Source organism: Paramisgurnus dabryanus, chromosome 24 (genome assembly GCF_030506205.2).
Source record: "Paramisgurnus dabryanus chromosome 24, PD_genome_1.1, whole genome shotgun sequence".
In the NCBI taxonomy this organism is placed as follows: domain Eukaryota; kingdom Metazoa; phylum Chordata; class Actinopteri; order Cypriniformes; family Cobitidae; genus Paramisgurnus; species Paramisgurnus dabryanus.
This window is the reverse complement of record NC_133360.1, coordinates 23,883,007-23,900,908: the sequence shown is the minus strand read 5'-3', so window position 1 is coordinate 23,900,908 and position 17,902 is coordinate 23,883,007. Positions and strand designations below refer to the sequence as shown.

Sequence of the window (17,902 nt, the reverse complement as noted above, 5' to 3'; positions counted from 1 at the left end):
CGTGGTCATCACGTAACTTCCGGTAAACTCTGCAAAAAATAAATGACAACAAAGTCCTTTTAAAGTAGTTCATTTATATAACAAGCAAAATAAACAACACGTAGATTACATAAGAACCCAAAACATTTGTTATTTTCACCGAGGTATTTGTTTAAGAGTTAGTTTCAGCAACTAGTCAGACCATTAAACAAACGGAAACCGGAAGTAAAGTTTGGACCAGATGCTTATCGCGTCACCGCACGTGCGCCCGATGAAACGGTCTATAGTAAATTTTTAAGACTTCATCGTATTTGCTCTAGGAAAGAGGATTTTGATGCTATACATAGATTTTAAATCACGTGCTTATCCCAATAAATGGCTTGATACTGCACTTGAGAAAGTTTGTAGTTTACAGGAACGGGAATAAAGCAACTTGATTGAAAATAAAAGTAAGAAAAGCTATTCTTGTGTTTTTAAATCCACATTTAGTCCATTGAGTAATGATATCAGGAGGATAATTAACAGTCACTGGCACTTTGATCCTCAGTTACTGAATGTACACTCACCTAAAGGATTATTAGGAACACCATACTATGGTAAATGGTAAATGGACTGCATTTATATAGCGCTTTTAACAGACCTATGGCCATCCAAAGCGCTGTACATGTTGCCTCACATTCACCCATTCACTCACACATTCATACACCGACGGCGGTGTCAGCCATGCAAGGCGCCATCCAGCTCGTCGGGAGCAGCGGGGGTTAGGTGCCTTGCTCAAGGACACCTCGACACTTGGTCCAGTGGAGCCGGGGATCGAACCACCAACCTTCCGGTTTGTAGACAACCTACATGAACCACTGAGCCACTGCCGCCCACTAATACTGTGTTTGACCCTTTCACCTTCAGAACTGCCTTAATTCTACATGGCATTGATTCAACAATGCGCTGAAAGCATTTTTTTAGAAATGTTGGCCTATATTGATAGGATAGCATCTTGCAGCTGATGGAGATTTGTGGGATGCACATCCAGGGCACGAAGCTCCGGTATGACCACATCCCAAAGATGCTCTATTGGGTGGAGATCTGGTGACTGTGGGGACCAATTTAGTACATTGAACTCATTGTCATGTTCAAGAAACCAATTTGAAGTGATTCGAGCTTTGTGACACGGTGCATTATCCTGCTGGAAGTAGCCATCAGAGGATGAATACATGGTGGTCATAAAGAGATGGACATGGTCAGAAACAATGCTCAGGTAGGCCGTGGCATTTAAAAGATGCCCAAATGGCACTAAGGGGGCTAAAGTGTGCTAAGAAAACATCCCCCACACCATTACACCACTGCATTAATGAGAAATTCTTCTGACATCACAAGGGGAGCCAAATTTCAATGATCTATTTTTTTCATATGCTTGCAGAGAATGGTTTACCAAAACTAAGTTACTGGGTTGTTCTCTTTCACATTTTCTAGATTAATAAAAGCATTGCAGGCCCAATTATAGCACTTACGCATGGAAAAAGTCAGATTTTCGTGATATGTCCCCTTTGACAATTTCAAACAAAGAATTTGGCATTGCCACAACATATAAATCGAACACCAACAGAACTAAAACAATAAAGGATAAAACAAAAAAAGCACAACACGCCTATATAATATGCAAGTCTCTCTTTATTTAATATATTCATTTTACTCCATTAATAGTTTCTTTGTTGCTGTTGTTCTGAAAGTTTCTTTACATTGTAACATTTCATTGTGGTTTTAAATGTATGCAAATCTTTAAAATTCTGTATTATACATGTATGTAAATATGCAAAAACATTAAGTGCAATCAATCGATAAAGTAAATAAATGCTTGTGAATAACAAAATATGTTCCTAGTTTGAATGAGTTTCAGTTCTTACAAACAGAAGAAGTGAACCTGTCCTCACAGAAACCACCTGCTACTGAATAAAGGTTAAGAAAAGTACCTATTGAGGTAAAAAAAAAACATATATTATTATTGCTGTTGTTTATTCCCTCACCCAAAGTCTTTCTCCCAAAAAGTAATTGCTTACAAACAAAGTCACATATGATCGCCATTCCCAGTTAATTTTTTAAATGATGGAATGAATAAAGCACAAAGCTTTGACTCATATGTGTGAAAAATGCATCCGGCGTTGTGCATACAGATAGCAAAGATTCCCTAAGCATGCCACACGTTCGGAAATTAAGTGCCAGGAATCTTAGGAATGCTGAGATGGAGACACTTTAAATGCCATTATAAGTGCTAATGTAAAAACTAATACAAGTTTAAGTGCTTCTCTAATTTAAAACACACTGACAATCCATCACGACTAGAAAATAAATAAATAAAGATATTTTCTTCACAATCGACAAGGTATAATCTTACAATAAAATGCTTCAAACATTTCCTGTGCTTACCATTTGATCCACAAAACCCTTCATTATTCGGTCTTAATTGCATTGCAGTGCACTTAGCTGCGGTCTTTTGCATTATTTTACATTTGCTAATGCAGGTCTTACCGGCATCTGTCATTGCACGTCTAAATGAAATTGCCATTATTCTGTCGGCATGCTCGGAGAGCTCTTCCATCCTGCATGGAATATGAGCCATGTACACAGAGCAGTAAACAAGTCCCACAATGTCTCTTTTATTTATATTGCAACGACTCCCCATTGCACTTTTCAGCAGATTCGACACTGAATGTGTGATCTGTGAAGTTCAGCTGATGAGAATGATGTTGTCGTCTTTGGGAACTCTGCAAAGAGGGAACAAATTAGATGAAGAACAAGTTGTCGAATTATATATGGATTGTAATGGAGAACTCTAATTTTTAAGTAACACGCCGACTTATGGGTCCATACATACCCTTTTCATCTCCGTGCATCCCGTAAATCTGTCTGATGCACCCACCGCTAGCCTAGCTTAGCACAAAGACTGGAAGTAAATGGCTCCAGCTAGCATACTACTCCCAATAAGTGACTAAATAACGCCAACGTCCTATTTATGTGTTACTTGTACACGCTGTGACTACACAAAACACAACAAGGTCAAATTGGACACACAGCCATCTTTTAACCGTATACATACTGGGAATTATATTCTGTCACGTTTTGGGAGCACTATGCTAGATGGAGCCGTTTACTTCCAGTCTTTGTGCTAAGCTAGGCTAGCGGTGGGTGCGTCAGACAGAGTTACGGCACACACGGAGATGAAAAGGTATGTTTACTTATCTGACTACACTGGGGTATATGGTGAATAAGCTAAAGTCCCAAAAAGTTGGCGTGTTCACAAGGCACTGGGGGTCACAAGCTAAACGCATTACAGACTTAGTGATCAGGCTGCTTAAAGAGTAGATACTTAAACAGAACTATTTAAAACAACAAATTTAAATTTTGGCTTTAGATGTTATATATTGTGACAATGCCCATGTCTTCAATCCTTGTAAGAATTCAGTTTGTTTGGGTTTTTATTTTGTGATGGGTTGCAGTTCCAGAGGAATTGAAAGTAAAGATTCCTAAAGAAACTTTAATGCCAACTCTTAAAAAAGGGAACTTTTGAGGTTAGATTTGTTATATGGGGTAAATTCCTTAAACTAAACTGTATCAGTGGCTACTAGTAATATTCAATATATGTATGTTTAATAGATTGAGATCAATAGATTTAATGTCTGCGATATTTACACACTAAAAATGCTGGGTTATTTTCAACCCAGCGTTGGGTCAAAAAAGGACCAGCCCAGCCCCTTGGGTTGTAATTTACCTATGATGGGTTGTTTCAACTGAAAAAGGTGGGGTTGTTGGGTCAAATATAAACATTTTGGGGCGGTTTCCCAGACAGGGATTAGACTAGTCCTATACTAAAAAAAAATATAAGAGCTGTCCAAACTGAAAACAACTTGCACTGACATATCTTAAAATACCGTCCCCTTTGGTTTTCCTCAAAATGCACACAAGTAATGTTTTTTAGTGAGGCATGTTTGTTAAAACTAGTTATATTTCCTAATTTAACTAAGGCATAGTCCTGGCATAAGCTAATATGTCCTAGAAACCGCCCATTTATTGGTTAATTAAATCCAACGACTGGGCTCGTCTCTTTAAGACATCATTTCTGGTTGAAAATAAAGTGTATACAGAAAGTTCCTTTAAATTTAATTCTGCTTAGAAATTAAAACTATTTATTAAACAGCCATTTCTGTATATACACCCAAACATGCTGGGTTGTTTTAATTTTTTGATGGGTAAAATAATGATGTAAATTATAGCAAATAATCCTTTTTTGTGAAATACTCTATATACAATACGAAAACTGTATCTGGTTATTATAAATGTAATTGTCTATTTTTTTATGTGAAAGTTCTCTTTTATTTTATTTTACGAATTAAACTATGTGAGAAAATGTAGCTTATTACGGTATACGCACATAATTGTGTCATTTCTTTAAAGAAGTTGCAAATGCTTTGGTACATCCATGCAAATTATTATGTACAATTCTCTGCTTTTTCTTACATTATCAGCTGCTTATGTCTGTCAATCAAAATGTATTATAATGGGTCTTTGTTGAATAGTCTCACCCCCCACAATATTTAGGCATTAGTTCAAGTCTTTACATGCAAAATGGTTGAACAAGTTGTTAATTTCCATTAGACGTTTTTTTCTAAATCTGTCCTAAATTGTTAAATTGCTCCCAGGGGAATCTTGACTTTCTCTAACAGAGAGAAACGTCCCCAGCAAGCAAAAACCGAGACGTTGAAATGATGGCTAACTATAGACCCAATAGTCCAGCTATGAGTAACCCACTTCTATCCTAAAAAACCTTGAATTTGATTGCATGCCATTTTTGCCAAAATAACTAGAAGATGTATGATATTCCAACATGTAAGCAAAGTCAACAGGTGTTTAAGGTGTTTGCTTTCATTTCTTTTACATGTATATGCATGATCTATTTTTGGCTATATTTAGACGTCTATTAGACTATCACTGGCAGCCCAAATTTAGCCTTGTTTTAGCCAAACATGCTTGCTAGGTTATAGGAAGACTTCAGTTTTTAGTTGCTTCAGACTTTAATTTTCCCTAAAGATATTGTCCTATGTTCACGTTTCTATTTTTTTTGTGCTATGCAGTGCTGTCTTTTCCTTTCTGTATGGCAATTACATGGTCTGCCAATAAATTACAGTACAAACAGTAAAGCGTAAATGCAATCAAACTCCCACGTAACTTACCCTAAGTGTAACCTACAATTTACAATAACTGTCATCAAAATTTTAGTCATAGTTTACATCAGAACCTCCCTCCAGAGTGAACAGTTATATTGACAACATGACTAAACAATTTGAGTCATTCTGATGGCACTGACATGTTCGTTGACACAGATATTTACTTTTGAGGAAGGAACTAAGGATTTTGAGTAAGAGTGGATTTTGAATTTAATCCATGGTGTTTTGCTATTTGTACAAATTGTTTTGAGAAATGCACTTATTGTTTTGCAAATGTCGAGGGTTATTCGAGAAATTAAAGCGACTGAGAAAAACTGTATATATAGATATTTTATGAAAATAACCCCATTTGTAAACAACACATTTGTAAAGCAGAATAACTCTAAACTTGTGTAAAGATAGGGCCTTGCCAAATGTGTTCTGGCCAAATCCAGTTTATTCATGTAATATCTGTCTTCAAATCCACTCAGCCCTGGACCGACACTAAATAAGTGAGAGGTTTTAAATGTGATACTTAGAGAGAATCGAATTCTAGTAGCCGGGCTTCCCCTGTGAGCAAAGCAAGCAAACAATAAGTGCTAATGGAGTTGGGTTTCATATCAACCCGGGAAAACTAACTGAAACTTGGAAAAGGCAACACGGTGTATCAAAAATCCTTTCAGACGGACGACTTTGCTTTCCTGCTTTTTAGGCATCTTTTCTCATCCAAACTCGCTTGTTTGCAGTTGAAATTCCTGTAAGGCAAGTCGTCATCTTCTCGCTTTCCCCCCTAGGATTTCTCTGTAATCAGCACTTTGCTGGGTGTGTCCTTTTTCCTCCACCACTAATTCTATTGCTCATGCCATAGTGGGCTAACCTCAGTTTTGGAGCCCTGCAGCTGATTTTGGAGATTATAGACAGTACCTTCTGCAGCAACACAGCATTAGAGAGGGCTGACTGGTTTCGGTTTCTCTGGTATCCATGCCTGCCCCATCCTGCCCCTGGAGGGGGAAACCCTCCTTTTGCTCCAGTAGAAACCGATGGAGCTCCGTCATGGGGAAGCCGGTTGTTTGGTAACCCTGGTCAAAATAGAGGTTGACATAAAGGCTTCATTTACTGAATGTAATCTTTGTGCTTATTTAAAGGAACAGAAAACTCATCATTTACTCTTATGTTATTCGAGCTAAATATACACTTACAGTATAAAATACAATGTTAGGCAAAACGTGCAAACATTTCCACCCATATATCAAAAAAGATGCCATGGTACAAAAATGCAACTTTTTTTTGCTGTATTCCAACTTTTTTTAACACAGAAAAGACCATAATTTATGTCACAATTTTATACGTCCTACAGTAGTTTCATCATACTTTTAAAGCTTGTAAGTTGAGCTGTAATGCTGCGTTCACACCAGCCGCGGTAGAGGCATCAAGCGCGAGTGATTTCAATGTCAAGTCAATATGAAGACGAATGAGGCGTTTAGCGCGGGGCGGTAGACGCGATTCCACCTCATTCGCACGTCACATGGCACGAATTGAGCGTTGCCACGGGAAACGTGCAAGTTGAAAAATTTTAACTTCGGAGAAAAAAAGTGCCGCGTTAACCAATCAGGAGCTTGCTCTAGTAGTGACGTGATTATAGGAAGCGAGCGGAGTCGCAGAAGCCCCTCCCAAGACACGAATTTCCGTGTGAATATCTCGATGACTATAATTTCACGCCCGAATGAAGCAAGTAAACTTAAAATGTTCAAGCGGCAAACTAGACTCGGTAGACACGAATTTGACGCCTCAAACGCAGCTGGTGTGAACCCACAGTAAGATTCATAAAATGTGCATATCACAAGATGCATATTGCAATTGTTTGCAGTAACTAAAGGATTTTAACCCCTTATGTGGCGCAAATCCCTTTTGAGTGGGGGGGTGAAAATGTGATGTACACCTTTAAATTGCATTTTTTTTGTTTAAGAAGCCTAATCTTGGACTTGTTTTAATGAAGATACTTAAGGGTTTTTACAGAAGTGTCTGGAGGTGAAAACTTTATTTTTTATAGCGGTTTAAATCTATTTTTAGAAGTAAAAATATTTCAATAACATATTAATTTTATAAATTAAATTTTAAAAATTTAAATATTTCTCAAAAGTAATAATGCAAACATGAAGCCATATGTCTGAAGTAGTTGTGATCCAAATTTTAAGTTAAAATCTTAAAAAATGTGGTTTGTCTCACAGTTTTAGTGGTTTTACCAACAACGGCCACTAGGTGTCAACGGTTTGCTGCATACTCTTGTTGCAAATTAATAAATTACTGTGACTGTGACTTTTATTATTAATGCAAAAAGGTTTTGAAATATAAAAACTACATTCTTAGAGCTTTCCAATTATACAAAATTTGTTAAGATTTTTGAAGATTTATAATAGGATATAGTGTTATGAATAAATAATAATTAATATGCATTCCTATTGGGGGGAAGTCATGTTCAAAAAACTGCCACTACATTATTACTATCACCAGATGACCTTGAAATATGAAAACTACATTCTGAGAGCTTTCCAGTGATATATAGTTTGTCATGATTTTTTAGGTTTAGAGTAGGGGTTTAGGGTTATAAATATGTAAAAACAAATTTGGCCTACCTGTGGGCACAGGTCCTTTTAGAAACTGACTCTCACTACGTCATAATTTTCTGCAAAGGGTGATGAAATATGAAAACTACTCTCTTTAAGCTTTCCAACGATATATAGTTTGTCAAGATTGTTTAGGTTTAGAACAGGGTATTAGGGCTATACATATGTAAAAACAAATTGGGTGCACCTGTGGCCGTGTGACATTTTAGAAACTGACTCTCACTATGGCATAATTTTCCACAAACGGTGATGAAATATGAAAACAACTCTCTATAAGCTTTCCAACGATATATAGTTTGTCAAGATTGTTTAGGTTTAGAACAGGGTATTTGTGCTATACATATGTAAAAACAAATTGGGTGCACCTGTGGCCGTGTGACATTTTAGAAACGGACTCTCACTACGTCATAATTTTCTGCAATGGTGATGAAATATAAAAACTACTCTCTAAGCTTTCCAACTATATATAGTTTGTCAAGATTTTTAGGTTTATTTATTGGATAAAAATTCACATGCAAAACACTGAAGTAAACGTAGGCTAAAAAAGGAAAGATAAAAATTAACATGCATAATGTTGAAGTAAACAGGACAGCACCCTGTTTGCGCAGTCCTACTTGGTAGTATAAAACACTATAGTTGTCAAAAATAAAAGGATTTGAATATTTACATTAATGCATCTGGCAGGCACTTATCCAAAGAGACTTACAGTGCATTACAATACATTTTATCAGCATGTGTGTATGTTGGGTTCAAACCTGTGAACTTTTGCACACATACATGTGAATGAGTAAATGATGTCAGAATTGTATGTTTTGTAACATTTGGTCTGGTACCTTGATGGTTTCATATGCATCTGTGATGAGGGCGATGAAGAGACTGAGCACCATATAAATGAAGAGGGAAATGAACGAGTAGAGATAAGCTCGGCTGAACAGCCAAACCATTGTGTTCTTCTGCTTGAATTCAGCAAATGTTGGGAACATGTCGTCCCCGTTGACCAAAGAGAAGAGACATTCTGCCACACGACTAAGACCTTCAAACTGAACCATAACAAATGACACACTGAGAATTAGAATAAGACCAAATTACCTATATATATGACAACATATACTGCCATCTGCTGGCCATGATAAACCCTAAACTTCAAGTTCCTTGTAATAATTTAACCTGTTATGCTGTAAATTTGTATTGGTCATGTTGGTACCTTTTCATGGTAGGGTCCTAAAACAATCCACCCACAGAAGGTGTAGCCAAGATAGATCATTCCTGCACAGCAGCAGAAACGCAGGACCTTTGGTAAGGCTGCACGCATGGTGAGGATAAGCACCTGTTGTGTCATAAAAAATTTTTTATGGTCTTTATATTTGATCAGTCTTGCAAATCAAAACTTTATGCACTCTTGGCAAATCCTTTCTAATTATGTTTGACTTTACATAACTTACATTGTATTTCTGGAAGTATCCCAGATATCTGATGACACCCACCCAGACCATTAAAGTTGATGTTCCCAGAAAGATACTGCATACGTCATAGTTAGTCAGACTCTGTGGATGAAATCAGCCGGAAGGCCTGGAATGAGTAATTGTTGTATTTGACAATAGGCAAAAACCTGTTCTACCAGTTTTTCAGTAAAAGTGGTTAACTGTGGTGACTGCAGCAGAAGGTCAAAGTCCAAAGAGCAAGTAGCAAGTCAATGACAGTTAATGTGTTAAAGGTGCCAAAGAATGCATTGAAATAATATGTTAAATTATAAAATATTTACATAGAAGGTATGTAACTTTATTAAGTGCAAAAATTATCCGGAAACGTTTTTACATGTCCATTTACGACCTTAGGATTTGTCCTTTGAATGAAATAGTCTATTATTTAAAAGCTTGTATAAAATGTATAAAGTATAAAATTATAAGTATATTTTTGCAGTTAAAAATATATATTTAATTTTAATCATTTAAAACCTTTTATGTTTACAGGTTTGTAACATACAAAGTTTTTCTTCCAATTAATATAAATGCTTTAAAGCAACACTATGTAGTTTTTTTACCTTTAAATAATGTCTCTAAAATTATTTCAGTGATAGAACAACTTTTAACTGGACAAATTGTACTGTTGCTGCAATGAGCAGCCTCCTAGCTGCTACAAGCACACTCTGAAAGTGGCGGTGGAGGGTAGAGCACAGCCCCCCCTCCCCCTGCCTGCAGAAGAGTGTCTGATACCAGGCACTGTTGCGCTTTTCAACCACATGGGGGAGCTGTAAGTCATTTTTACATGGAAACTACATAGTGTTGCTTTAAAATATATTTACTTTTAAAATATATTTTAAAATATACAAAAAATGGCCAAAATATATTGGTGAAAAATACATTTTTGTAAACATATTTCAAAATATATTTCAGCACATATATTTTTGGCCACGTTTGTATATTTTGAAATATATTTAAAAATATATTTGAAAATATTTTTTTGTATGGGAATGTAGTACTTTTGGCTAGAGATTTAATTACACAGAATTTATGATGAATTTCATCTCGCAGGCCCCCAGTTTGAGAACCACTGCCCTAAAGGCCCAAGTATACTTTGTTTCAGTCGAACGCAAAGCCTTGCATAGTATACTTCATTTCGCTCATATGCATACACAGACGACGTGTGTATTGCGATATCTTTCCTGGCCTACATAATCTTGTACACAGAGTTACAAAATTCCAACAGTACGCACATACTATTCTGATGACACAATTTGTATCACGCACACTGTACGCTGACCCTTGCATACCCATAAAAACAATGTATTAGCCAAGCCTTAAGAATTACTGTATGCAAAACAAAATCTACTTTCCCAGAAGTGTAAGAAAATGTTTTAACATTCCCAAATTCTGATTTAGGAAATGTTTTCCTCTGCACTGTAAAAATATTGGTTGCACTTACATTTTTTAATTTTTATCAACTTAATAAAATAAATAAAAAATAAAGTCAAAATAACTTAAGCTAATTCAACTTTATTTTTATAATTCATACTCATCAGTAATCAAAGTAGTTTAAATAAATAATAATAATAATAATAATTATTATTATTATTATTATTATTATTATTATTATTATTATATGTACATTCAAGTTCATTAAACTTCATTTTAGTGCAACAAGAAATCTCTACAGTGTACCCCCTTTAAGATCGATGAGATTTATAATTTAATTAATGCATTAGCCAAAAACTTTATCATCAAACAAAATATACCTTAGCTTGTATTTCCATTTTTATTATTGACCCAATGATAGACAGAACATCGCTGATGATAACCAAGATATACCAGCCATTTAGGAAATCCCTTTGGTCATCTTCACACACATCCTGGTTATAATTCTCAAGACAGAACCTAGAAAAACGCTACAGAAAGAGGAAGTGTCATGTTACCGAAAAAATGCAAAAATATCAGAAATGCATGTATCATAATATTATCATGACACACTAGTGTAGATTGATGTTAAATGTAATATGCGACCCTGGACCACAAAACCTGTCATATGGGACATTTTTTTTTAAATTGAGATTATCTGAAAACTATAGAAATAATGTATAAAAATAATAATAAGAATATTAAAAAAATTGGAATCTGAGGGTGCAAAAAATTGACTTTAAAGTTGTTCAAATAAAGTCTTTAGCAACTGCATCCACTCATGAAAATATAGTTTTGATACATTTATGGTAGGATATTGACGAAACATCTTCATGGAACATGATCTTTACTTAATATCCTAATGATTTTGGCTCAAAAAAAAATCTATACATTTCATCCATACAATATATTTTTTGGCTTTTTGTACAAATATAACAGTGCTGCTTTGGACTGGTTTTGTGGTCCGGGTCACAAATATGCAGTAGATTGATGTGTTGTTTCTTATGTAGATATACCTGAAGAAGTCTCACAGCAAGAACAATGGATCGAGTGCAGAGCACCGCAGAAAACAAACAGACCACTATTACCAATCCATCAAACATAAGGAGGTAGTGTGTATTCTTCTGAGCTGAAAATAAGACAATACGCAAAATACACATGTCATGGTCATGTTGGTTATTTTTCACAAAAAACTGTTACTAAACAATTACTGCAATGGATAATTCTTCCCATACCAGTTCCTGAAATCGTCCAGTTCTTGCAAACCGTACTGACTGTGTCAAAATCCAGGGTTATTTTCACCTTCCCACTATGGCAACTGTTATCAAAAATTATCTGCACACAAAAAAATCAAATATTTAGTAGGGATGCACCGATACCGGTATCGGGTATTGGCCTCGATACCACATAAAGTACTCATACTCGTTAAAAGTCCCCCGATACCAGGGAACGATACCACGGTCTCAGAAATGTCTATGTTTGAGTGGCGTGTAAGGGGTTAATGCCTCGTGTTGTCCAAAGAGGCAGAGTTTACAACAAACTGGAAAACTAGTCCCTTGTTTTTTTGTTAAATTATATGACTAAAGCTGTTACCTGTAAATTTAAATCATGTTTTTTATTAAGTACTCGGTATCGGTATCGGCAAGTACCGAAATGCAAGGACTCGTACTCGTATTCCAAAAAGGTGGTATCGGTGCATCCCTAATATTTAGTAACATTCATACAGTAAAATTTTTTTTTTTTTAATATCTACTGTACAAACCTTAACATAAAACGTGTAACAGTCGGGCAGCTCGCGTGAGCGGACGGTCTGCAAATTGATTCCTCTCAGCGCAAATGTAATCTCAATATCGACCAACCTGTGTTTATATAAACAACAGAAATAAAAACGTACATTGACAGGTTATTTAAGTAGCGTATTACATTATTCACTGCAAAAAATGATTTTCTTACTAAGTTTTTTGTCTTCTTTCAGTACAAATATCTAAATATTCTTAAATTAAGATGTATTTTCTTGATGAGCAAAATGACCTAGGGAAAAAAAGTCTAATTTTAAGATAAAAAATATAAAATTTAAGCGACTTTGTGCTTAAAACAAGCAAAAAAATCTGCCAATGGAATTAGAAAATTTTTTGAAATAAGTGTTTATGAAAAAAGTAAAAACTTATTTCAAGAACTTTTTCTTATTCCATTGGCAGATTTTAAGAATTTTTAGATATGTTTTACTAAAAATAAGACAAAAATACTAAGTAAGAAAGACTGTTTGCAGTGTTGTGATGTTTTATACACTGCAAAAAAGATTTAAGAAAAAAAATCTTAGTATTTTTTTCTTGTTTTTAGTAAAAAATATCTAAAAATTCTTAAATTAAGATGCTTATTCTTGATGAGCAAAATGACCCAAGAAAATTAGTCTTCTTTTAAGTGATTTTGTGGAAAAAATCTGCCAATGGGTAAGCACATTTTTCCTGAATTTAGTGTTTAAGAAAAATGTTCAAGATTTTTTGCTTACCCCATTGGCAGATTATTTTGCTTGTTTTATGCACAAAATCACTTCAATTTAATATTTTTGGTCTAAAAACTAGACTTATTTTCTTGGGTCGTTTTACATCTTAATTTAAGAAATTTTAAATATTTTTACTGAAAACAAGACAAAATACTAAGAATTTTTTTTCTTGAAAATCATTTTTTGCAGTGTAGTAAGCTTTATTGATTCTTGTGTGTTGCTTATGTTAAATATATATTTTGGGTTTCCAAACCTATAAAAGTCCAGCTCAAAAAATGATGCATTGTTTACTCTCCATGTTGTTGTGGCCTTTGGATCCAGAGTCAAACAAACTGGAAAATAAAAAAAATCTACAGTTCATGTGAAATGATCTTATAGAATAAAATAATGAACAGACTGTGATATGTAAATAGATTGAAAATCAATAGCCCTTTTCACACTAGATTATGGAAAATACACATGCATCCAGGACTTTTTGGTTCATTCACACGTGCCAATGATTTTCTGTAATCTGTGCATGCACTAACTCACATACCGTAAAGATCCCATAAAGACACGTGACATATTTAAAGTCCTGCACTTGGTATGTTTTTCCACAGCGTCTGAAGTTTGCTAATAATCCATAATTTTTCTCTCGAGAAACCCTGCACATGCAAGTTCATAAAAAGTTAAAAGTTCATAGAATTAAAATTGATGGAGAATGTCAGACTATTTCCTTCAGAAAGACCGCTGGTTAGCTAGCTCATTCAAAATATCCAAAACTTTTTTGACCCCGCCTCTTAAAAGAATCTGAACCGAGAATCGTTAGGAACCAAAATCGAAACAAGGAATCGGAATCGTTCAAATTCAAACGATACCCAACCCTAGTGAAAAGACAGACACAATGCCATAGGGGCATGCAGTAGTGAGGACTTGTGAGTCATCGCAACAAGAAGTTATGGTTCAGCTCTTTGACACAGTTTTTAAATGCAGATTAACATTCACAACAAGCAATGTCTGTAAACTGAACTGAAGCAGAGATCAGGTAGTTTGTAACAATCTATGCTGAAGCTAAGATTATTCACCAGCAAAATAAAACAGCGCATTACGTGCTCCTTTATAATCTTATCATAAACGAAAATGCATGCTCATGGTTTCTCTCGAGAGAAATCACGGATATTGAGTAAACTTTAGACACAGCGGAAATAAACTACCAACTGCAGGACTTTGAATACGTCATGTGTCTTCATGGGACCTTTGCAGGATGTGTGTGAATTGCACGCACAGATTCCAGAAAAATTATTGGAATTAACCAAAATCAAACGAACCTAGACGAATCCCCAATGCATTTTCCGTTTATTTTCCGTAATCTGTGTGTGAAACATGGCAATGAGTACCAAATTATTCAAATTTGAAAAAATAAAGCCATTTACAAAAGCAGGAAAAAATTATGACACCAAATATTTCAAAACGTTCTGCCCTGCCTACTCTTTAGGAGGACGTGACTGCAAAGATTTGAAGGCTTTATTTTTGGAGAAAACAAGTCACCTGTTTCAAGCTGTGCATCAATATCGTAAGATCCTTCAGATGGTTTCATACTGCCTTTCTTATAGCTTTCTTTGCAAATGACCATGGGAAGAAATTTTCCGTTTTCCTCAGCAACACCAACAGGACCCACAGACAGGTTTCCTAGTTGGGAATACTATCACAGGGATAGATCGATGTTAGATGGGCTCAATCGATCACATCAACTGTTTTTATTCTTTGATTCGACTGTTATTCTAAGTGCAAACTTCACAATTACGCAATTAAAGTGGTAAATAAAATAAGATGGAGGCCTGTACAAACCTGATCTATGACATAGTATAAACTATCGTACACATTGTCTTGGGTGTAGGCAGCAATGCTGTAGTCGTCCTCATCAACACCATTGTAGTTTCTTAGAAACAAATTCTTGAAGGCCATCAAGTTCTCCTCTTTGTAGGACACCACAAGCTGGTTGTTGAGTCCAAACAGTATGAGCTTCAAAAAAAAATTGAAATGGGTTCATGGCTGTGTATATAACTTTAAGAAAATTAAACCATGCTACTTAATTATTACAAGGAGGAAACTATTTTGTTTTGTAATAAAGTATACAGTAATGCAAAATACAAATGCAGCCCTCATTTGGGAAAGACAGAGAACATTTACATTCATGTTGTCGTATGGTTAACCCTATAAATACCTGAAGCGTAATCATAAATATTTTCAAAATTTGCACTGCTAGTTTCCATGGTAACTGTCGCCGGGCTCTGTACTTCTCACAAGGGCTCATGAAGTAAAACCTCAGGTCATCTCTCAAGATCTCCTCTGTCATGGGATCAGCTGCCACGGATGTAGTAGTACTATATGAAAATATATACAAACCTAAATATGAATATTGAATTTAAGTATTTGATGATAAAAACCACGCAAAATCTAATGAATGTCATTATGTACCATTAGATGTTTACCATTTAGGGCTGCATAACAACTAACAAGCGTATACACTCACCTAAAGGATTATTAGGAACACCTGTTCAATTTCTCATTAATGCAATTATCTAATCAACCATTCACATGGCAGTTGCTTCAATGCATTTAGGGGTGTGGTCCTGGTCAAGACAATCTCCTGAACTCCAAACTGAATGTCAGAATGGGAAAGAAAGGTGATTTAAGCAATTTTGAGCGTGGCATGGTTGTTGGTGCCAGACGGCCGGTCTGAGTATTTCACAATCTGCTCAGTCACTAGGATTTTCACGCACAACCATTTCTAGGGTTAACAAAGAATGGTGTGAAAATGGAAAAAGATCCAGTATGCGGCAGTCCTGTGGGCGCCTTGCTAATGCTAGATGTCAGAGGAGAATGGGCCGACTGATTCAAGCTGATAGAAGAGCAACTTTGACTGAAATAACCACTTGTTACAACCGAGGTATGCAACAAAGCATTTGTGAAGCCACAACACGCACAACCTTGAAACAGAATGAGAACATGGATCCATCATGCCTTGTTATCACTGTTGTGCAGGCTGGTGGTGGTGGTGTAATGGTGTGGGGGATGTTTTCTTGGCACACTTTAGGCCCCTTAGTGCCAACGGCCTACCTGAGCATTGTTTCTGACCATGTCCATCCCTTTATGACCACCATGTACCCATCCTCTGATGGCTACTTCCAGCAGGATAATGCACCAAAACTTAAATCATTTCAAATTGGTTCTTGAACATGACAATGAGTTCACTGTACTAAAATGGCCCCCACAGTCACCAGATCTCAACCCAATAGAGCATCTTTGGGATGTGGTGGTATGGGAGCTTCGTGCCAATATGAGCCAACATTTCTAAAGAATGCTTTCAGCACCTTGTTGAATCAATGCCAGGTAAATTAAGGCAGTTCTGAAGGCAAAAGGGGGTCAAACACAGTATTAGTATGGTGTTCCTAATAATCCTTTAGGTGAGTGTATATTAAGTATTCTATATAATATAAATATTAAAATGTATGTACAAAAACTTTTATTCTGCAAACAATTTGTTGCAATTAGTTGTTATGCAGCCCAATTATTATTACTTTTTTGGGGTTTTAAGATTTAATCCAGTACGATTTAATGGTGTTATTGGTTTCCATCCCCCAGATAAAATATTACCAGTAAAGATCCATAAAAACCACTAGTTCCCCTTGCAACCAACACAATTCACATTGTAACCATTAAATCCATTAGAACTTCAGTGATGGTTTCTATTGTTTCATGTTTTTTTACACTTTTTCTTCATGAAAATGTAACATTTAGGCACAAAATAAAAACCACAGTCGAGCAATCTTAGATTTTACGAAACATTTACATAACTCATGTGACAGAGGTTATTTTAAGAAGAGGAAGATGACAGGGGTCGATGAACGAGAAAACGGAACACAGTTCTGCTGAGTTTCTTAATTATTATTTTTTTATTTTTTAAACTTTAACCAATCATTTAAAAACAACCGCAAATAATCTCTCCACAGTCTCACAACATAAACCTTTGAAACACTAACAGGGGTAGAAGTCCAAGGCTGTTCTTGTATGCTCAAAAAAAAAAAAACTGACGTGTAAACTAAAAAAAGAAATTTAAAAAATGTAAGAAATTCACACAAAAAAAAAAACACTTTCCAAAACACAGCTTTCAAGTTTATGTGCACCAGCATCTATTTTCTTTATATCTAGACTACAACGACACAAATCTTCATACAAGGTGTGTGTGTACGCGCGCACAGGTCTTTATTTATTATGTAAGTATAGTTTTAATATAAGGACTGACTAGTTTATTTAACTTACCTTAAACCATCAGCTCCAACATACTGGCAGTTCCTATCATTTAACTCCATGTCATCTGTCATGTAACCGCACACATCAAACGCAAAGCACACGTGCCAGCCATGAGCGCCACTTCATTATCAAACTACTTTATAAACTTGCATTTGACGTCACCAACGCTCACATCCAAAGACCAATCAGGAGCGAGGAGGCTTTCCGGTGGGTGTACCCTCTGAACGTCTGCTTTTCATCGTTCGGTTCCATAATAAAATTACCAAGAAATAATTTTATTTCACAAAATTAAAAATGTATTAAATAAAATCACACGTTTGACATATTTTTTGTACTTTTTATAATCTTAAAAAGCAAATCTTTATAAGGTAATAAATCTAATATTCAAATTCCTTAATCACCACATAAGAGGTTTCT

At 35.6% G+C, this 17,902-nt stretch overlaps 1 protein-coding gene across 1 annotated transcript; it reads right to left on the bottom strand.

Moving 5' to 3' along the window:
• Positions 1-1,629: 1,629 nt before the first annotated feature.
• Positions 1,630-17,647, bottom strand: mcoln2 (mucolipin TRP cation channel 2). The gene is made up of 14 exons (XM_065259555.1): positions 17,495-17,647; positions 15,396-15,555; positions 15,020-15,193; positions 14,720-14,873; positions 13,446-13,524; positions 12,452-12,548; positions 11,925-12,024; positions 11,706-11,818; positions 11,031-11,180; positions 9,241-9,342; positions 9,003-9,125; positions 8,632-8,838; positions 6,099-6,253; positions 1,630-2,738 (listed from the first exon to the last, which is right to left on the bottom strand). Exons 1-14 carry the CDS (start codon positions 17,554-17,556, stop codon positions 2,702-2,704), a joined length of 1,713 nt encoding a protein of 570 aa, XP_065115627.1. The 5' UTR covers positions 17,557-17,647; the 3' UTR covers positions 1,630-2,701.
• Between the last annotated feature and the right edge of the window lie 255 nt (positions 17,648-17,902).

What these genes read in the sequence shown, in the direction of transcription:
- mcoln2 (XM_065259555.1), bottom strand. Translation starts at nt 17,556, where the DNA reads ATGACAGATGACATGGAGTTAAATGATAGGAACTGCCAGTATGTTGGA. An exon ending in TATACTATGTCATAGATCAG is followed by an intron (nt 14,874 to 15,019) that starts GTTTGTACAGGC and finishes TCCCTGTGATAG; the next exon opens with TATTCCCAACTAGGAAACCT. An exon ending in GTTACACGTTTTATGTTAAG is followed by an intron (nt 12,025 to 12,451) that starts GTTTGTACAGTA and finishes TTTTGTGTGCAG; the next exon opens with ATAATTTTTGATAACAGTTG.